This window comes from Felis catus, chromosome B3 (genome assembly GCF_018350175.1).
Source record: "Felis catus isolate Fca126 chromosome B3, F.catus_Fca126_mat1.0, whole genome shotgun sequence".
Lineage (NCBI taxonomy): Eukaryota > Metazoa > Chordata > Mammalia > Carnivora > Felidae > Felis > Felis catus.
Genome location: NC_058373.1, coordinates 131440563 through 131463548, shown reverse-complemented (window position 1 = coordinate 131463548; position 22986 = coordinate 131440563). Strand labels below are relative to the sequence as shown.

At 37.8% G+C, this 22986-nt stretch overlaps 1 protein-coding gene across 12 annotated transcripts in view; it reads left to right on the top strand.

The window, feature by feature from the left end:
* GALC (galactosylceramidase) overlaps positions 1-22986 on the top strand; it is a 147916-nt gene that overhangs the window by 16901 nt on the left and 108029 nt on the right. For all 12 annotated transcript variants that reach the window (XM_023255914.2, XM_023255917.2, XM_045060337.1 and 9 more), the window contains 4 exons: positions 398-528; positions 8333-8488; positions 9594-9718; positions 10544-10671. In XM_023255914.2, coding sequence (XP_023111682.1) covers positions 398-528; positions 8333-8488; positions 9594-9718; positions 10544-10671 — 540 coding nt within the window. The remainder of the gene's footprint in view (positions 1-397; positions 529-8332; positions 8489-9593; positions 9719-10543; positions 10672-22986) is intronic.

Genomic DNA, 22986 nt, shown 5'->3' with positions numbered 1-22986 from the left:
CATGTGTCTCTCTAGTTGTGTCCGCTTCATATGAAGGAAGCATTAAGAACATTAGAATCTGGTTTCCTTTTTCTTTTAAACTAATGATCTGCAGCTATGGTGGTGGTTTTATTTATTTTACTATTAAGGGTCTGTTGTGGATTCCATTAAAATCAGAGGGAAAATCCCTCTAGAACATTTTTACCTCTTTTTTTTTTCTTTTTACATTCCCACCAAGTAAATTATCTTAATGATAGTGCTTTTATTTTCCAAAGGAGGCACATTTCTATTGAGAAATAATATGGACACTATCATCCAGGATGCTGATTTTCGAAGATACTTCAGCTGTTGTGGTTGTAATTCAACAGCTATAAACACAGTTGTGAACTTCTCTGCATTCTGTTTATCTTCCCAAAAGGTGTTAAGAAGGATGCTGAACTATCAAGGTCTCCATCGAGTGAAAATCATAGCAAGTGACAATCTCTGGGAACCCATTTCTGCTTCTATGTTGCTTGACACTGAGCTCTTGAATGTGATTGATGTTATAGGGTAAGGACGGTTTTGCTTTGAAAACTTAACAGTTTCTGATTGCTTGCTTGGGATACTGACTTTGTTTTTGCTTTTCCTTCCCACCTGATTACATTTGCAGAGGTAGCTTTCTTGTATTAACTTAACTAAAGCATGTATAACTGATATTTCATTCCTTTTTCTATGAAATGTACATACAGTTGACCCTTGAATAGCACAGGTATGAGCTAAGCCAATCCGCTTATGTGTGGAATTTTTATGATACTGTGAATGTATTTTCTTTTCCTTATTGTTTTCTTAATAGCGTTTTCTTTTCTCTAGCTTATTGTAAGAATACAGTGTACAGTAAATAGAACATACAAAATATGTGTTAATGGCCTATGTTATTGGGTCTTCTGGTCAACAGTCTATTAGTAGTTAAATTTTAGGGGAGTCAAAGATTATACTCACATTTTCAAATACACATGTTGGAGGGCAGCATGTTGCCCAAGGTTCATCTGTACTTTGGGATCTTTCTATGGCAATGAAATGTATTGGTACTTTACAAATATTGTGTTAACGTTTGGGGTAATGAAGCATGGCTTTGTTTAGATTAAGCGACAGGGTAGTTTTTAAATTTTAGAAATTACAAATGGCAGACTTCCTGTGGTTGGGAGTTCTTCCATGAATGAACACTTATGTAAATGGTACAGCATGAACCCTGACCATGGCTCTTGTCATGTTTCCTCAGGGTGGCTTTGACCCTGCTTCTTAGTCCAGCTCTACCATTTAGTCCTCTGGGTCTTGGCCTTCCTGAGTTCCAGCAGTAATTTTTTCTCTGTCTTATTTATTTGCTTCTTTCCAGTCTTATTTAGAAATAACTGATGTACATTACTGTGTAAGTTTAAGGTGTATGGCCTGATGATTTGATTTACATATATGTGAGATGATTACAAAGGTTTGGTTAACATCCATCATCGCATATAGATTCAGTGAAAAGGAAAAAAATTTTTCCTTATGATGAGTGTTCTTAGGATGTACTTTGTTAACGGCTATGTATCACACTCAGTGTTAATTATAGTCATCATACTGTACATTACATCCCTAGTACTTATTTATAATTGGAATTTTGTACCCGTTGACAACCTTCCTCCAATTCCCCCTCCTATCCCTGACGTAGGAGTATTTAAAAAAAATTTTTTTTTTGACATTTATTTATTATTGAGAGACAGAGACAGAGCGTGAGCATGGGAAGGGCAGAGAGAGAGGGAGACATAGAATCTGAAGCAGGCTTCAGGCTCTGAGCTGTCAGCACAGAGCCCGACGCGGGGCTTGAACTCGCAAACTGTGAGATCGTGACCTGAGCTGAAGTCAGACACTCAATCAACTGAGCCACCCAGGCGCCCCCCTGACCTAGCAGTATTTTTTAAAGTGAATTTGAATTTTGTTTGTCATAACAACATATATAAACATTTGAAAAATAGAATACACATATGTGTGAAATTGGTTCTTTATTTGGTGTGAAGACTGCTTGACATGTGTCTTTTTGTTTTGAATGAAGAATTTTGAATGTACACAAAGTAGGCAGGATAATATAATGAATATCCGTGTTCCCATCACTCAGTCTCCATAACTGTGACCCATGCCCAGTTCTCCATCACACATACCTGTCCATTCTGTTACCTGAACTTGGGTTCACCTCTTGGTGGCTGTGGGGCCAACAGACACAACCAAGCTAAAGAATAGGGAAAGGAAGGGTTTTATTTGTAAAGTAAAGGAGAAAAAGTAAAGGAAAACACCTGGAGTGTTTCCCAGAGCAGTGTCTCCTGGAACAATAAAACTGGGGAAATTTTAGGCTAAGGGTATATACGTATTCATGAAGGGACTTGTACTATGAGGCATTCAGCATGGAATTGGGGCAGAAGTCATCTTAAGATGACAGAGTCCAGGCCTCAAAGCTCAGCATCATCACTTCTGGGTATCTGAGTGCTCAGAAAGGTTTAGATCTTGCAAAGATAGCTCAAGAATGTGCGTCAGGTCAGTCTTTGGTTTTGAACCAGCACTGGGAGATTTACCACTGATTCCTGGTTCCTGATGTGATTAGGTTATCTCCTGGTATGATAGTGGCTGTTTGTTCTTACGTTTTTTTTGTTCCCTTAAAATTGTTATCTACTGGCATCTATTGTTCTGCAATTTCAACATATCTCAGGAAGTTCTGCTAGAAACAGGCTTTGGGCAAGTAGTGCTGGTCAGTCAGGCATAGATCACAAGATGGCTGGGGGCCCACGATGACTTTTCTTACAGTCAAGGAAGATTTTCTTGTCTTTTTTTCCTCGGGGACCCCAGCTCTTTCCACTTACAGTTCCTCTCTTCCTTTTCCCACATTATTTTGAAGCAGATTCCACACACATGTTATTTCTTCCATGTTTTAAGACGTATCTCTGAAGATAAGGATTCTTTTTCTTTTTACCATAAGCAATAATACCGTTATTACATCTAAAAATGTCACAGTTTTTTGATATTATCAAATACCTGTTTTTGTTAGTTTATAGTTCTATTTGATCGAATCTGGATCCAGTTTAGATTCATACACTGGGATTGGTTGATATTTAAGTCTCTTCAAATTTTTCAGTCCTTACCCCACCTTTTTATTCCCTTTCATTTGTCAAAAAAAGCTGGATTGTGTGACCTGTAAAGTTTCTCACAGTCTGGATTTAATGGTTTCATCCTTTTAGTTTGGTTTAACCTGACCATCTGTCCTGTTTCCTGTTGGAAATTGATAGAGGCATGGTTAGGTTAGATTTAGGCTTTTTCTTTTCTTTTTTTTTTTGGCAAGTAAAGTAAGATGTATTTAAACATTTCATACATTGAAATTAGAATATAATTTTGCCTTTATTGTTAAAACTTTCATAAATAGCTGAAGCGTTGAGAGGAAAGAAAGTTGTATTGATTTTGAATATATTTGGCTAGGAAAAAATATTTAAATGGAGATATGGGTTTTACTGTATCTTCATGAATAAGTTGGATGTTTAATTCATTTTATCTTTATTGATGTGGGTTTCTAATGCTACACAAAATCCTTTGAGCAGTGCTTTAGCTCTGCTTAATTATTTTGTAATTTTATTGCACTGTGGTCATTTAATGCTGAATTTATTTTTCCAAAAACTTTCTCAGGAACATCTTTTTGTATTATTATATTAGGATGTAGTCTCTATCCGTATGTAAGAGTTAAGTGTATATTCTCTACCTTTTCTACCTTACTGATTGCATTGTTTAGATATTCTGTATGCTGATTATTTTGTTCACTTGACCATCCAGGGTTACCAAGAGTGTTAGTTTCGTCTCGCTAGTGGGTTTCAGTTTCATGCGGTTTATGCTTATGAAAGTTGCTGCTGTGTTATTTGGCACCTAGGTATTAATAAATGTCTTCTCTTCATTCTGGTTTGTAACAGTTGACCCTAGAAAATGTCATTCTTTGTGGTGCTTGGTTGGCTTACTAGGAAAAACATGTGACTCTTGATCTCAAGGTCATGAGTTTGAGCTCCACGTTGGGTTTAGAGATTTTAAAAAAAGAAAAGGAAAGACAATGCCATTCTTTGCTTCATTATGCTTCTTGGATTGAATTTTGCTCTGCCTATGACTAAGAGACCTCTGTGTTCTTTTCATTTGTATTTGCCTGATCTGTCTTTGCCCGTAATTTCATCCTTTACCTTTCAAGGTCATCTCATGTTAGGTGTGTTGCTTGCATTATAGCATAGATTCAGATTTTGCTTTTTTTGCTGCCCTAAAAAATCTTCAGAGTTTAATGAATAGGTTAAACTCATTTATATAACTGAAGGTTTTGTTTTCTATCCTGCTACATTGTCTTTTGTTATTTAATTATTTAAACTATATATATAATAATATAAAATCTTGCTCTGTGATTTGTTTTCTTTGCACTTCTAAAAAATATTTATTTATTTATTTTGAGAGAGGGGAGTAGGGGTAGGGAAAGAGAGAGAGGGAGAGCGAATCCCAAGCAGGCTGTGTGTTGTCAGCATGGAGCCCAATGTGGGGCTCGATCTCACACACTGTTGGATCGTGTCCTGAGCCAAAATCAAGAGTCGAACGCTTAGCCGACTGAGCCACCCAGGCACCCCTTGTTTGCCCTTTTTGAAGGAGGTTTCTTTTTTGTTATTTAGCAAGGTTTGGCTTTTGGTTCTATTGATTGCATTTGTACTGACACCTTTATACCAGTGGGTCTCAGCTGGGGATAATTTTGCCTCCCAGAGTACATGTGGTAATGTCTGGAAATATTTTTGATTGTTCCTGGCATGATAGGTGGAGGCCAGAGATGTTTCTAAGTATCCTCCCAAGCACTAGATAAGTTCCCCACAACAAAGAATTATCTGACCAAATGTCAGTAGTGTTGAAGTTGAGAAACTCTTTATACTAATCCTCTTAGTTTCTTTTCGTTATTATGTATTGGTTTACTATACACAATGGGAAAGTTATTTCATAACTTTTTTCTTTCTCCCCTTCTCACTCCTACAGTGGAATTTTAATTACCAAAATTTCTTAATATTTGGACTTTTACATGAGCTTAAGCTTCTACTATCTTGATTTGTGAGCTGCAAGCTGTAACCTTTAACTCCCAGCCAATTGGCAAGCTTTATTTACATTTCATTTTCTTTTCTCTTCCTATTTTGCATCCACTATATTAGTTATACATTATCAGAACATGTAACGTTTATGTACTACTCAATTACTCTTTCTTTTAGTGCTTGGGATTCTCTCTCTCCCTTGCCCTCTGCCCCTCCCCTGCTTGTGCTCTCTCTCTCTCCCTCTCTCCAAATAAATAAATAAATAAATAAATAAACTTTAGGGGTGCCTGGATGGCTCAGTCGGTTAAGCATCCGACTTCGGCTCAGGTCATGATCTCGCGGTCCGTGAGTTCGAGCCCCGCGTCGGGCTCTGTGCTGACAGCCTGGAGCCTGGAGCCTGCTTCAGATTCTGTCACCGCCCCTCCCCCTCAGTGCCCCTCCCTTAACTGTGCTCTCCATCTCTCTTAAAAATAAATGCATAAACATTAAAAAAAATTAAAAACCACGTTTCCTTTTAAAAAATAAAGATTTGATATTTAAAAAATGTAAAATGTTATTCATAATTTTTTATGTTGAATCATAGTGTTTTGGATCTAGTGGGTTTAAACAAAGTATATCATGAAAATTTCCCTTCTGCTTTTTTAAATGCAGCTGCTGTAAAATTTAGCATAATGCACATATCGCCCACCTCCTATTTCTGTTGGTTTAAAGGGTCATGGTATTGTATTTGTACCTCTTAGTGAATTCACTGTTTTCTATTTATCCCTGACTGAATGACTTCAGCATATGAAGGCATTCCCGGTTTCACCAGCTGCCCTCTGACGCCTCCATGGAGGCTAGGGTCTGCTGCTTTGGGGCGCGACTGCCTGCTGTTCCACAGTTTCCACACCACACCTGCTGATCCTGGGTCAGTCCTGATGCTGCAAGACTCCTGGGGATTCCCTGTCGCCCACTTTTGATGAGGACGTTGTCTGTGGGTTTTCGCCTTTCCCATATCTGGTTGGTCTGTCTGCTTTCAGGAGGAGTACTGGGGAGTTTCAGAAACTCCACCATGATCCAGCTCGTCCACAAGTCCTAATTCTCTTTTAATACAAATGTGTTCCCCTGTTAGGATAACTCTGATTTACTTCCAGTAATCTTAATTTTGTCATCTGAAGTTTGAAAAATCATGCTGTGAAATGACCAGAGATTTTTGCCTAGTTGCATACATTAAAAATTATAAAGAACCTTTGCGTTTTGTCGAACTAGTGATGGGTCCGGACGTTGGTAGAGACCCAGTTTTTAGTATCATTTTTTTCCCCTGTTTTGCTCAGATCATGTAATAAATTACTCAGTTTTAATGTAACAGTTAACATTTTCTGAATGAGGGATGTGAGACCTATTTCTGTAACTTTAAAAGATACTTTTTTCAGATTATAAAAATAATGCATGCTTACTATAGACAATTTGGAAAATGTAGAAACCTGTAAAGACAGACTTAGAACTTACACAGAATCCTAACATCTAGAGATCATTAGTAACATGATAGCATATTACTTCCCAGGTTTTTACTTTTTTCACAAGTATAATTGGACCACAGACACACCAAGAGTACATTTGGCTGAGGGACAACTGAATGAGTCTTAATATTAGTATGTGGCTGAATATCATGATCACAGAATGAAGTTCTGGGATAGAAGAATGAAACTAAAATGCAGAACTCTGTTAAAATTATATTGTTCCAAAGGTTAGTAACAGATACTGTTATAAAGATTAGTAACAGACTTACCGTGTTTGGCATTGTAGTGCCAGAGCAATAATGTCCTAATCCTGCGAGGTACTAGCTTGCTCTTGAGGTCTCTGTAGTGTATGTTTACACAACCGAATTAGGTGTGTGTTTCCAGCTGGGTTCAGTGACTCTGCGACATCTTGGTAGTGCCTCGTTTTGCTTGAATACTTCTTTTTATGTCCCCTGTTCTCTGTTACGTGTTCTTTTCTTCCTTATGAAATCCTGGAATGCCAAATTAATGTTGTTCCATCTTCAGGAGGTAGAATGAATTCCCAAATGAGACTTTTTTTTGTGACAGATTTGTGACCTACATGGAATTAAATAACTAAAAACTAAAACAAGTCTTGACCATCATTTCTTAAGTGTAATGAATACTGTGATACCAAACTTAATTATGATGTAATCCAGTCCCCATTATTCTGCTTGTATTGTTATTACATTTTTTGTAAATAATTGTTGTCCTAAAAAGTACACGCTCATGTCCCTAAAATTACGTAGCTAATATGCTCTCTTGTTCTTGTGTTGACTGTTAGTCTATTTTCTACTTCACATTTGAGATTTCTCAATTGCTTTTATTCAATAATCGGTAACTTGCAAAATCATCATTAAAGCTGTATGTTACTCTTAGAATAATTAACATACATTTGTACTTGGACTGACTTTTCTCAAATAATGGACTAAGGGAGGGGTCTGTTACTCTGGGGATGGGTTTCTCAACCTGTGAACTTTTGAGATTTCCACCGGATAATTCTTTGTTGTGGGGACCTGCCCTTGCATCATAGGATGTTCAGCAGTACCTCTGGCCTTTACCCGCTAGATGCCAGTAGCAAATCCTGCCCGCCTCTGCCTTCTCCACCAGGCAAAAACGCCCGGGCTCAGAACCACCACTGCTCTGGGAGAATGATTTGTAGTTTGACCGAGGTAGTTTTTTCTTTTTATTCAAGAACGAACTCTCTGGACTTTTGTTGTGTTTGATTTTTTGTTTTTGCCTGGGAATAAATACCGAGCTGTCTTTCTCTTTGTCTACTCAGGGGTAGAAGTAGGGGAGGAGGTGCTACTTTATCAAATGGATTCATTAGTCTTATTTTTGACTTCCTTCTTACTCCTTCCGAGCTCTCTACTTCCCCTGGGAATCTGAATTCTGTCTCCAGCTCATTCATCTCTTGGAGTGTCCTAGGCTGTGGTCTCCTCTGCTGCTTCCATCTGTCTATGTGCTTCCATCCATTTTATGGTTTCTAGAAACAGAAATCTGTCACCCACTGATGATCTTCCTTCCCATTCTGCCTGTTGTTATAGGCTTATCGCATTTTAAGGGCATCCTGAGACACAAGAATGGGAAACAGACGCTTCCAGTTGGTGTGACCTCTATCCACAAGCTGCCCAGTGATTTAAAATAGAAAACACTTATAAAGATGTGTTTTTTATTCACTCAACAAATAGATATAAGTGGCATGTGCTGCCTTTTCCCATTTCCTCCCACCCTTTTCTTTTCTAGAGCTCATTATCCTGGGACCCGAACGGTGAGGGATGCGAGGTTGACCAAGAAGAAGCTTTGGTCTTCTGAGGATTTTAGCACTTTAAACAATGATGTGGGTGCAGGCTGCTTGGGTCGCATATTGAATCAGAATTACATCAATGGCTACATGACTGCGTAAGTTACTGAAAACTTTTAAAGGTTTTTACTTTGAAAAATTTCAAAAACACAATAGGTAGAAGGAAAGTACAGTGGGCTTCCTATTTCACAGCCTAGATTCAGTGGTTGTAAACAGCAGTTTCATCTATACCTACATGTACACCTAAGCTTGTGATTTTTTTTTTATATTTAAATATTGTCAATATGTATCCGATAAAGTCAGACTTACTGAGATGTGATTGACAGTAAGATTCACGCAGTTCTATGGTTTTTGGCAAGCCACGTATACATTTTAATGAACAATTATAAACTGCATATGTCATCACCCTTCACCCCTAAATATTTTAGCATGTGGCAATACCTGGGTCCAGAGCTTCTCTGAAATCCACAGAGTCACACTTTCAGGGTTCAGTACCAACCACTGATCGACATCTGAAGGAATGGGCAAGCTTCCATCGGCACTTGCAGACGGGATGGAGTCCTAGTAGCGCTAGAGCTGAGACCTCGTTCCGTATGCTTCGGATGCGTTAGTAGAGTGACTCCTCACAACGATCACGTGGGCTAGGCACACTTACTATCCTCATCTTACACATGAGGAAACTGAGGTCCAGAGAGGGTGAGTGGTGGAACCATGGTTTGAACTCAGGCAGTCCGACTCTAAGCATTCTCAATCGTAAAACTCTGTAGCAGCTCAGAGTCAAGTTCAGAAAATTATAGCTTGAAACTGAGGCATTAAGAAGGCTGATTGTCAAAAGGAAAACAGGTATGGACAAAGCCTTTATTTGTATTTGACTCAAATTTGTGACATGTCTCGTGCTGATAAGGTGCGATTCATCTTCTGGCTGCACGACTGTTCAGTAAGAATCATACACCCAAAATACACTTATGTTGTTTAATTATGTGATTCACCGTGAAAAATACCTAGATGGATCCAACACTGGATTTTTCACAATGTGAATGAATTTAGGTGACTTCTGTTTTCTTATTTTGGGTGGTCATTTTTTGGTTCTTTACATATATTTATATAAATTCTGATAAGGTGTTTTTACTACAGTCTTCTAGACCTTTACATTTTGATCACAAGCTCTTTTGGTATTTCTCTTTTATCAAACAAACTTTTCAGCACAATTGCTTGGAATTTGGTGGCGAGTTACTATGAACAGTTGCCTTATGGACGATGTGGGTTGATGACTGCTCAGGAGCCGTGGAGCGGGCACTATGCTGTAGAACCCCCCATCTGGGTCACAGGTATGGTTCAGATTCCATTTCTTCCTTCCCACATTTCTCTCTAGGAGACAAAGCAGGAGACGAGAGTCTCCTGTGTATAAACTGTGTATGGGGGCATGGAATATTGCTCAGTACATTTTCAGGGCCAGCTTTGGAGGTACCCAGTAAATACATATTGTGCAAATAAAACTTGCTTGAAACCATAAAGCTGATTAGTTTTTGAAATGCACTATTAATTTTTTAACCTTATTTTTTGTAGTTGTATTACGATGGGTTAAATAGAGGTGAACAAAAGTTCAGAAAGGATAACTTTATCTTACTCTTGGAAAAAAAGACTTAATCAGTATTCTAAAATTGACAGTGTGGTTCATTTATTATTACCAGTAACTCTAACTACAGTTATTCTTACTACAATTGTACCATTTAACTGGACTAATTAGTCAAAAGTTGAAACGTGAGATTGGCAAGTATTTTCATCTAAAATAGTAAATAGCTTGTTAGGTTCAATCAGACTCAAGTCAGTAGACAGCTTTATTTATTCATTTATTTTTATTTAATTAAAAAAAATTTTTAAATGTTTATTTTTGAGAGACAGAGACACACAGCATGAGTGGGGCAGGGGCAGAGAGAGAGGGGGACACAGAATCGGAAGCAGGCTCCAGGCTCTGAGCTTTCAACACGGAGCCCAAAGCGGGGCTCAAACTCTCAAACTGCAAGATCGTGACCTGAGCCAAAGTCAGAGGCTTAACCGACTCAGCCACCCAGGTGCCCCTATTCTTTATTTTTTTAAAGAAACCCTTTTATCACTGTTTGTGTCTTACTGGGTCTTTTTCTGCTTTACTGTAGCCCATACCACTCAGTTTACTCAGCCAGGTTGGTATTACCTGAAGACAGTTGGTCACTTAGAGAAAGGAGGAAGCTACGTGGCTCTGACTGATGGCTTAGGTAACCTCACCATCATCGTTGAAACTATGGTAATTCTTTGTTGTTTTTATGAGATTAACTGTCTTCGTATTGGAAAAACAGTATAAAACACAACTAAACACCTTTAAAAACAAAAAACAAAAAACAAAAACCCAGCTTTACCAAAGTGTAATTCATATGTGATAAACAACATGTAGGTGAAGAAGAAACTTCTTCCTATACCGTCTTAGGTTCAGAAGCTGGGACCCCAAAAATTAAACTGATGAACCCCCACAGAGTAACAAGAGGAAAGAAAACAGTTTATTTGTGCATGCACCTTGCATACGTGTGCGGGATACTCTGATGAGTAACTAGGAGGGGTGGTCAGAGTTTGGGCTTGTGTTCCTAGATTAGTAAGTAATGGATAGGGGACGAAAGGACACTTAATGGAAAATAAGTGCGTTTTTGGAAAGATAAATGGGTTTTCTGGAGAGCAAGCAGGAATGACTGTGGTACTGTTTGTCTGTGCCAGACCGCGGCCTTCCCCCTGCCTTTAGGGCTGTAAAAGTCCTCTATGGAAGGGACTTGGGGTAGGTTTTATTCCCATCCCTCCTCTTTGGGAGTAGATCCACCCTGAAGAGGAATTTTTGGCAGCCTTATTTCCCAGAGGAAAATAAGCTTTAGTAAGAGCTTTGCTTTTAGTAAGCTAAGGGAAGCTCAGAGAAGACTTTTTTCTGGCATCTTTTGAATCTCAAATACTTTCAACTTTAAATAATCTGTATACCACAGTGGCATAGTTTATGGTGGCATAATCTGATCCCCTTCAAACACATACTTAAAATGCACAGTTTTACAAGTTTTGATATGTAAATGACCAGTAAGCCATTGTCACAATCAAGATAGAGAACGTGTCCATCAGCGCCCCAAAAGAATACTCGTATCACTTTATAAATATTCCCTCTGTCCTGAGACTTCCCTGATCATTGCTTTTTGTCACTATGGATTAGTTTGCATTTTCTAGAGTCGTGTGTCAGTGGAATCATGCAGAATGTACTGTTTTTTGTCTTGCTGCTTTCACTCAGCATAATTATTTTGAGATTCATCCGTGTTGTGTGATACCTATTGCTAAGTAGTATTCCGTTGTAAGGACATACGGTAGTTTGCTTATCTATTTACTTGTTGATGATGTTTGGCTCGTCTCTACTTTCTGGCTATTAACATAAAGCTGTGAACATTTGTGCACAAGTTTTAAATGGACATAGAGTTTTTGGGGGTAAATACATAGGAATGGAGTGGCTGGGTAATAGGAGATGTTTCTGTTTAGCTTTATAGAAAGCTGCCAAACTGTTCTCCAAAGTGATTGTACTGTTTTAAATTTCCATCAGCGTAATGGGAGTCCCAGTTTTTCTTTATCTTTGGGAATGCTTGCTGTGATCAGCTTTAAAAATGTTAGCTCTTAATAGGTATGATGTACTATTTCATTTTGGTTTTAATTTGCATTCCCCTAATGACTGATGATGTGGAGCCTTTCCTGTGCTTGTGCTTCATGTATCTTCTTTTCTTTTGCCATTTTTGTTTCTTTCTTATGGTTGAATTATATCCTTTACATATTTTGGATACAAGTCCTTTACAGATATGTGCTTTGTAAAGATATTTTCCCAGTCTATAGTTTTTCTTTTCATTTTGTTAACAGTGTCTTTGGAAGAGCAGGAGTTTTTAATTTTTATGGAGTCTGATTTATCCATTTGTACTTTTGTGGAACATGCTTCTCGTGTGGAGCTAAGAAGGTTTGCATACAGGTGCACATCTGTTCTAGTACCATTTGCTGAAAAGTCTGTTCTTTTCCCCACTGCATTGCCTTTTCACCTTTGAAAAAAAGTCAGTTGTTCATGTATACGTGCAATTATTTCTGGACTCTATTCTGTTTCTTTGACCTAGCTATGTATCTTTACACTAGTACTGTGGTTACTCGTGTGTGTGTGTGTGTGTGTGTGTGTGTGTGTGTGTGTGTGTGTATGTACAAACAATTCCTAGTAGCAGGTAGTCTTAGCCCTTCAAATTTGTTCTTTTTCAAAGTTGTTTTGTCTATTCTCGGTCGTTTGCATTTCCCTGAGAATTTTAGAATCAGCATGTCAGTTTCTACCAAAAAAAAAAAACAATACCCCCAAAAAACCCAAAAACCAAAAACCACATACAAAAAACAAACAAACAAACAAACAAAAAAACCCTGCTCAGATTTTGATGGGGATTGTCTTGAATCTTCAGATCAGTTTGAGGAGAATTGATATTTTTTTTTCAATATATGAAATTTATTGTCAAATTGGTTTCCATACAACACCCAGTGCTCATCCCAAAAGGTGCCCTCCTCAATACCCATCACCCACCCACCCCTCCCTCCCACCCCCCATCAACCCTCAGTTTGTTCTCAGTTTTTAAGAGTCTCTTATGCTTTGGCTCTCTCCCACTCTAACCTCTTTTTTTTTTTTTTTTTTTTCCTTCCCCTCCATGGGTTTCTGTTAAATTTCTCAGGATCCACATAAGAGTGAAAACATATGGTATCTGTCTTTCTCTGTATGGCTTATTTCACTTAGCATCACACTCTCCAGTTCCATCCACATTGCTACAAAGGGCCATATTTCGTTCTTTCTCATTGCCATGTAGTACTCCATTGTGTATATAAACCACAATTTCTTTATCTATTCATCAGTTGATGGACATTTAGGCTCTTTCCATCATTTGGCTATTGTTGAGAGTGCTGCTATAAACATTGGGGTACAAGTGCCCCTATGCATCAGTACTCCTGTATCCCTTGGGTAAATTCCTAGCAGTGCTACTGCTGGGTCATAGGGTAGGTCTATTTTTAATTTTCTGAGGAACCTCCACACTGCTTTCCAGAGTGGCTGCACCAGAGGAGAATTGATATTTGAACAACATCAAGTGTTCTAACCCTTTAACAAGACATATCCTCAATTTATTTAGGTTTTCTTTAATTTCTCCAAATAATACAGTTTTCAGTGTACAGGTATTTCATATCTTTTGTCAAATTTTGACTAAGTCACGTTTTCAATTCAATTGTAAATAGCAGTTTTTAACTTTTTAGTTCAATTAGTACCTAGTATAAAGTAATACAGTAGATTTTTGTATAAAGATATTGTTTTCTGCAACATCACTAAAGTCACCTATCGTTCCAGTAGCTTTTTTGTGGATTCCATTGGGTTTTCTTTGTAAATGATCTACAAGTAGAAATAATTTTACATCTTCCTTTCCAATCTGGGTATCTTTTATTTCCTTTTCTTGTCTGATTGGACTGGCTAGAATCTCCAATACAGTGTTGAATGGAAATAGTGAGAGCATATATTCCTGGATCTCAGGAGGAAAGCACTGAGTATTTTACCAGTATGGTGTTTTTCATGGATAAACTTTATCAGGATAAAGTTCACTTTTATTTGTAACTTTTTTTGAAAAAAAAAATCAGGAGTAGATACTGGGTTTTGTCAAGTAGTTTTTCTACATTTATTGAAAACATTGTTTTTCTTCTTTTTTTTAAAACTGATTATTTAATTGAAATTTGATTCACATACTATGAAACGCAGGCTTTAAGGTATAGAATTCAGTGGTTTTAGTACATTTACAGAGTTGTGCAACCATTACTGTTATCTAATTCTGCCACCCCAAAAAGTAACCTCATACCCATTTGCAGTCATCTTCCACTCCCTCCTCCCACGTCCCTTGGCAACCACTATTTTACTCTTTGTCTCGTGGGATTTGCCTGTTTTTGATATTTCATATAAGTGGGATTATATAATATATGATCTTTTGCGTTTGGCTTCCTTCACTTAGCTTAGTGTTTTTATGGTTCTATATCAGTACCTCAGTATAATTCATAATATTCCGTCTTATGAATATGTCACATTTTGTTTATTCATTGATCAGTTGATGTATATTTGAGTTGTTTCCAATTTGTGGCTATTATGAATACTAAGATTAACATTCATGTGTATGTTTTTCTGTGGACATGTGTTTTCATTTCTCTTGAGCATGTATGTAGGAGTACGATTACTGGGTGAAATGGTAACTGTGTTTAACGTTTTGAGGAACTGCCAAATTGATTTTCAGAGTTGCTGTACCATTTGACATTGCTACCAGCAGTAGGTGAGGCTTCCAGTTTCTCCGCATCCTCCCCAACAATTGTTATTGCTGGTCTCTTTGATTCCAGCCATGTTGGTGGTGTGAATTGGTCTTCATTTATGTTTTACTAGTGACTGATGACATTGGGTCACCTTTTATGTGTGTATTTGCCATCTGTATTTCTCCTTTGGAGAAATGCCCACACAGACACTTTGCCCATTTTTAATTTTTTTTTTTTCAACGTTTATTTATTTTTGGGACAGAGAGAGACAGAGCATGAATGGGGGAGGGGCAGAGAGAGAGGGAGACACAGAATCGGAAACAGGCTCCAGGCTCCGAGCCATCAGCCCAAAGCCTGACGCGGGGCTCGAACTCATGGGGCTCGAACTCACGGACCGCGAGATCGTGACCTGGCTGAAGTCGGATGCTTAACTGACTGCGCCACCCAGGCGCCCCAACTTTGCCCATTTTTAAATTGGGATGTTTGTCTTTTTGTTTTTGAAATATAAGAGTTATTCACATACCCTAGATAAAAGTCCCCTTATCAGATATGTGACTTGTAGATATTTTCTCCCATTCTGTGGGTTGTTTTCCACTTCCTTTTTAAAAATTTAAATTTAGTTTTTAAAAATTGTAGTGTAGGGGCGCCTGGGTGGCTCAGTCAGTTAAGCGTCCTACTTCGGCTCAGGTCAGGATCTCATGGTTCACAAGTTCCAGCCTTGCATCTGGCTCTGTGCTGACAGCTCGGAGTCTGGAGCCTGCTTCGGATTCTGTGTCTCCCTCTCTCTCTGCCCCTGCCCCACTCATGCTCGGTTTCTCTCTCTCTCCGTCTCAAAAATAAATAAAAACATGAAAAATTAAAAAAAAATTGTAGTGTAGTTGACATTATATTAGTTGTTTTTCACTTTATTAATGGTAAAAATACAAGAGTTTTAAATTTTGATGAAGCTGAATATATCCATTTTTCTTTTAGTTTTATGCTTTTGGTGTCCTATTTAAGAAATTATTGCTTAATCCAAGACATGATATTTATACCCATGCTTGCTTCTAAGAGTTTTATAGTTTTAGCTCTCACACTTAGGTCTTTGATCCATAATATTTTTTATTTTTATTTTATTTTATTTTTTTAATTTTTTTTTCAACGTTTATTTATTTTTGGGACAGAGAGAGACAGAGCATGAACGGGGGAGGGGCAGAGAGAGAGGGAGACAAAGAATCGGAAACAGGCTCCAGGCTCTGAGCCTTCAGCCCAGAGCCTGACGCGGGGCTCGAACTCACTGACCGCGAGATCGTGACCTGGCTGAAGTCGGACGCTTAACCAACTGCGCCACCCAGGCGCCCCTGATCCATAATATTTTTTAAATAGAGGGTTAGGTATGTATCTGTAACTTCATCTTTTGCAGGTGGGTATCTAATTGTTCCTTCACCATTTGTTGACTGTTCATTCTCTATTGAATTGTCTTGGCTCCCTTGTTGAAAATCAGTTGGCAATAAATGTGAGGGTTTTTTCCTGGACTCTTAATTCTATTGCCTTGGCCTGTGTATCTATCCTATGGGAGCATTATGTTGTCTTAATTACTATAGCTCTATAGTATGTTTTTAAGTCAGGATACATGAGTCCTCCAGCTTTATTTTTCAACATTGTGTGGCTCTTCTGGGTTCCTTGCCTTTCCATAGAAGTTTTAGTATCAGCTTGTCAATTTTTGCAATGAAGCCAGTTTGGAGTTTGATAGGGATTACGTTTAACCTGTAGATCATTTGGGTAGTATTGCCACCATGACGATATCAAATCTTCCGGTGCATGAGTATGGGATATCTTTTCATTCATTGACATTTTTACTTCTTTTAATGATGTTTATAGGTTGCAGGGTATAAATCTTGTACTTCTTTTTGTTACAGTTATTATCTCTTAGTATTTTATTACTTTGGTAGAACTGTAAATGAATTGTGTTCTTCGTATCATTTTCAGAGTTTTTGTTGCTAGTGTATAGCAGTACAGTTGAGTTTTACATATTGACCTTGTATCTCACAAGCTTTTATGCTTTCTTCTTAGTTATAATAGTTTGTCTATATACAGAAGTACGTCATCTGCAAAGAGAGATAGTTTTGCTTCCTTCTTTTCATTCTAGATGCCTTTGATTTTTCCCCCTTGATTAATTGTCCTTTTGTAAATATTGAATAGAAATAGTGAGAATATGCATTCTTGTACTGTAGCTGATCTTAGGGGAAACACTTTCAGTCTTTCACCATTAAGGTGAAAGCGTAAGGTTAGCTGTGGTTTTTTGGTAAATATTTTGTATAAGGTTGAAGAACTTCCCTTCTATTGCTAGTTTGTTGAGTGCTTTTGTCATGAAAGGGCATTGAATTTTAGTAAATGTCTTCTGAGTCTATTGAGATGGTCATGTGTTTTTTAATTTTATTTTATTGATACAGTGCATTATGTTGATTTTTGTCTGCTATACTAGCTCTGCATTTCTGGGATAAACTCCACTTTGTCATCATGTATAATCCTTTTTATCTGTTGCTGAATTTGATTTGCTAATGTTTTGTTGAGGATTTTTTTGTGTCCAAATTCATTGGAAATACTGGTACATAGTTTTCTTATAATCTCTTTGTTTGGTTTTGATAGAATGGTAATACCCCATAGAGTGAGTTGGGAAATGTTCCTTCCTTTTATATTTTTAAAGAGAATTTGTGAAAGGTTGGTATTAATTCTTTAAACATGTGGTAGAATTCATCAGTGAAACCCTCTGATTTTGGGATTTTCCTACAAGAATGTTTTGGTTTATGGACTCTATCTCTTCTTACAGGTCTATTCAGATTTTGTGTTATTTTTGGAGTCAGCTTTGCTTAGTTTGTGTTTAGAGAATTGGTCTATTTTATATATGTTACCTAATTTGTTTGCATATATTTGTTTATAGTATTCCCTTGTATATTACCTTTTTACTTTTGTGAGGTTGTTAAAAATGTTCCTCTTTCATTCCTGATTTTAGTAATATGTCTTCCTTTTTTTCTCTTGGTTCAAAAACCTAAAGGTTTGTCAATTTTGCTCATCTTTTCAAATAAACAACTTTTGCTTATGTTGATTTTTTTCTCTATTTTTCTCTTTATTTCAATAATTTCCACTCTAATCTTTATTCCTTTCCTTTTGTTAACTTTGAGTTTAGTTTGCTCTTTAAAAAAATATTTTTTTAATTTTCTTAAGGTAGAATATTAGGTTCTTTCTTTTTTTTTTTTTTAAGTGTATTTATTTATTTTGAGAGAGACAGAGACAATGTGAGGGGAGGAGCAGAGAGAGAGAGAGGGAGACAGAGAATCCCAAGCAGGCTCCATGCTGCCAGCACAAAGCCTGATGTGGGGCTCACACCCACAAAACTGCGGCATCATGACCTGAGCTGAAACCAACAGTCGGACACTTAACTGACTGAGCCATGAAGTCCCCTGAGATATTTCTTTTTTTAATATAAGTATTCAAAGTTATGAATTACTCTGTAACTAGTACTTTAGCTGTATCTCTTCAAGTTTTATTATGTTACATTTTAATTTTTATTCATCTCAAAGTATTTTCTAATTTCTTTTGTGATTTCGTCTTTGATGCATTGCTTATTTTAGGAATGAATTAATTTGTACATTTTTGTGAGTTTTCCTAACTTTGTTACTGATTTTTAATTTTATTCTATTGAGATTTGAGAGTATACTTTATATGATTTTAGTCTTAAATTTATGGAGTTTTATTTTATTACTTTGCACATTATCGTGGAGAATATTGCATATATACTTGAGAAGAATGTATGTTGTGTTATTGTTGGGTAGAGTGCTATTCTATAGATGTTTGTTAGATCTAGTTGGTTTATAGTATTCAAGTCTTCTACTTCCTTGTTCTCTCTGTTGATAGTGGTTAATTGAAGTCCAACTACTATTGTTGAATCATCTGTCCTCTTGTTTTATATATTTTGGCTCTTTCTTATAGGTGCATATGTGCTTATATTTTTCTGATGGATTGATCTTTATATCATTATAAAATGTCTCTCTAGTAACAATTTTTGTTTGTTTTAAAGTCTGTTTTGTTTATTATGACTCTAGCTATTCTTGTGGTTTCTGTTAATATGATACACATTTTCCCCTCCATTTACTTTCAGCCCCTTTGTATCTTTGGATCTCCTTTTGATAGCATAAAGTTGGATCTTGTTTTATTTTAAATGTACTCTGAACTTGGGGCCCCAGGGTGGCTCAATCGGTTAAGTGTCTGACTCTTGATTTTGGCTCAGGTCATGATCTCACGGTTTGTGAGTTCAAGCCCTGCATCGGGCTCTGCACTGTCAGTGCTTGGGATTGTCTCTCTCTCTGCCCCTCTCCTCATGCTTTCTGAGTCTCTCTCTCTCTCTCTCAAAATAAATAAATAAACTTAAAAAGATTGTCAGTGGAAGACATCCAGTGACTTCTTAAAAAAAAATGTACTCTGAACTTTTGATTGGATTGTTTAGTCCATTCATATTTAATGTTAATATTGATATAGTTGGATTTACATTTGTCAAGTTACTTTTTGATTTTTATATGTCTCATTTTTGTTGTTCATCTATTCTTTCTTAACTGTCTTGTGTATTAAGTGAATATGTTCTGGTAACATTTTAATTCCTTTAATTTTTTCACTCTATTGTAGTGAGTTACTTAGTTAATGGTTGTTCTAGGGTTGTACATCTTGACTTATTAGAATCTACTTCAGATTCATATTAACTGATTTCTAGTGAGATACAGAAATATTATTCCTATATATAGCTCTATTCTCCTTCCCCCTTTTTGTTCTGTTATTGTATGTATCATACTTCTATCTGTTACAAGCCTAACAAGACTTGTTATAATTACAACTTTTTTTTAAAATTTTTGTTAACGTTTATTTATTTTTGAGACAGAGAGAGACACAGCATGAACGGGGGAGGGGCAGAGAGAGAGGGAGACACAGAATCGGAAGCAGGCTCCAGGATCTGAGCCATCAGCCCAGAGCCCGACGTGGGGCTCAAACTCACGGACCGCGAGATCGTGACCTGAGCTGAAGTCGGACACTTAACCGACTGAGCCACCCAGGCGCCCCTATAATTACAACTTTATATATAATTTTGTCTTTTAAAAAATCTGAGAATAAAGAAGAGAAATTATATATTTATTTTAATCTTATTTACCATTTTTGGTTGTTTTTATTTATTGCTGTAGATTACTGTGGATTTGTCACCATCTGGTGACATTTCCTTATTCTCATACAGTCCTCTCCCCTCTGTGGCTACTTTGTGCTATTATTGGCAATTATATCACATTTCTATATTTCATAAGCCCAACAATACAATTACATACATATTATTTTATGCAATTGCTTTTAAAATCAGTTATGGGAAGAAAGAAGAAATAGGCAGTTTTACTGGCTTTTATAATTGCATAATTACCTTTGCCAGTACTTTTTGTGGATTTGAATTACTATGTGTGATCATTTGCCTTCAGTCTGAAATACTTATTTTAAATTTTGGCAAAGTTGTATCTGGTGTCAACAAATTCAGTGTTTGGTTATGTGGAAATGTACTTTGCCTTCAGTTTTTGAAAGATGATTTTGCTGGAAAAAGGATTCTTGGTTGACTGGTTTTCTGAGCATTTTAAATGTGTTACCCTTCGTTGTTTCTGATGATGAATCCACTTTTAATCTTACCGAGGGTTTCTTGTAAGTGGTAAGTTTTTCCCTTTCTGCTTTCAAGATTTTCTTCTTTTCTTTGACTTTCAGCATTTTTACCGGTGTCTGTGTACAACTCTTTGCTTTCACTCGTAGAGTTTGTTGAGCGTCTTGGATCTGTAGATTGTTTTTCATCAAATTTGGAAAGTTTTCAGCCATTTTTTTCTGCAAACATTTTTTTCTGCTTCTTTCTCTGTCTACTTTCTACCCTCCCATGGTGCGTATGCTGGTACTTACTGGTCCTACAGCTCTCTGAGGTTCTGTCATTTTTCTTCATTTCTTGATCCCCTCCCCCGCCCCGCTTCTTCGGGTTGCACAGTCTCCATCAGTCTGTTTTCGTGTTCTCGAATTCTTCTGCCAGTTCAGATCTACTGTTGATCTCTCTAGTGAATTCATTTCAGTTCCTGTATTTTTCAACGTCAGAATTTCCATTTGGGTTTATAAAGAATTTTAGTCACTTTATCGATATCGTCCACTTGATGAGACATTGTGATTATTCCTCCCTTTACCGTTCTTATTTAAGCCCGTTTCCTTTAGTTTTTTTCAAACTTATCTATGGACTACTTCGAAGTCTTTGTTAAATCCAACATTTGCTTGTTCTCACAGCCACTTCTGTTGCCTCCTTTTTTGTGTATGAGTCAAATTTTTTTTGTTTCTTTGAATTTCTCCTAATTTTGTTTTTGAAAGCCCTACCTTTTATACGATATCATGTAGCAGCTCTGAGTCCTGGTCCCCCCCTGTTATTGTTTGCTTGCATGTTTATATAGTGTTTGGCTGGAGTATTTTAGTGAGGTTTATTTCCCCCTGCACCATGAAGCCCCAGGTGTTGCTTCCTAGAGGGTGCAGCTATGGACCTGTGCAGGATCACCCTGGGATGGCAGTGGTTTCCCAGGAACTTCTTTATCACACCTCTCTGTTAATTGCTGGTAGATTGCTCTATTGTTTTCAGCCCTGCCCTGGGACTTGAAATAGCTCCACAAATTGATCCAGTCAAACCCCAGTTTCTTTGCAGAGGTGGTGTCTGAGGTTAATGTTTAGGTTTAATCTGACCTCAAAAGGGTTCTTCTCAGCTGTCTGTTTCTGTGTCTTTCTGTAGCAAACTAGCTGGGTTGTGGTTAAGCTAATGTATCTAAGGAAGCTGCCAGTCTCTTCTTATTTGCTTTCCCCCAGAAGCTCTATTATTTTTGAGAGCATCATTACCAACTATAACTGCTCTGTATTAGTTTCTTTGGGGAGACTTTCTGAGTTCTCTGTTTCACAGCCTGTCTGTCTCCCTGCACAAAAATCTCTAAGCTGAAGTTTAGAGCTGGGATGTGGACAAGGGTGTTCTCTCTTTGTAACACTGCTGCTTTAGGAACACAGGGTGAGGGGTGGAGGTTTGGCATCCTGGTACTCTCAGTATCCCAAGGTGAAATCACGAATGGGAGCTGTGCAGAGGAAGAGAGCACCCCCACACCCCAACCCCCAGCCTCCTGGCCATACTTGCTGCTCCTTAGCATTGGCATTGAGTAGCTGAGGGGGTGGGGGATGAGAAATGCTGAAATTCTGCTTCTCCCAGGAAGCTCCTGCAGCCTCAAGCTGTGAGCTGGGAGGAGGAAGCCCTGTGTTCTTGGCTATCCCTACTTGGCATGCAGTTTCTGTCACTTGGCTAACAGAGAAAGGGACAGAGTGGATCGTGGTTTAAATGCCACGGGTTCTTGCTCTTTTTACTGAGAGTAGATTTTCTTAAATAAAAGTTTATTTGTTGCATGCCCTTAGGATCATTTCCATTTTTCTAAAAATCATTTCCACCAGTTTTGCTGGGGAGCAACTTTGTGGAGCGCCCCACATTGCCATTCTGGAAGTAGAGCTCTGCTTCCATTTTTTAGATGTGGTTTCCTTGAGCTCTTTGAACACATTTAAATACCTGATTTAGTGTCTTTGATTAGAAGTCTAGTATGTGGCAAGTAAAGCTGGGCTTGGTCAAACATGGTTTCTGTCGAGCACTCTCATTCCTTCGTGTTGGCCACTCTTTGCTATTTTGTTTTGTTTTACAAATATCATTATTTGCTGAAAACTAGCCATATTACATAATGTAATGTGGCAGCTGTAGAAATCAGATTTTCTCCTGTCTAGCATTGGTGATCATTGCTTTTTATCGTTGTTGCCGCCGTTTATTTGCGTAGTGACTTTCCTGAACAAATTCTGTAGTTTGTGGCTTTATCGCGTGTGGCCACCGAAGGCTCTGCATAGCTACCTTGCTGATCAGCTCATACCGTGCAGAGGTTTCCTTCTGTTTGGAACTGCACGTCTCCTGGCCTCTGCCCGTGGGCCACGTGGGCGTGTTGGGGGGCACGTGTCTGTGCTCAGGCAGGCAGTGTACCAGCCTGCGGTCGCTTGGCTTCATGTTTGAGCAAAGCTTCAAGGCCGACCTGAGTTTCCCAGTGCAGCCATCAGGGCTATTCAGGTTATCCATATCTTCTTTAGGGAGCTTGGGTTTCTGTGTCTTTCAAGAATTTTTTTCCATTTCACTCAAGTTGTTCAGGTTCTGGGCATAAAGTTACTG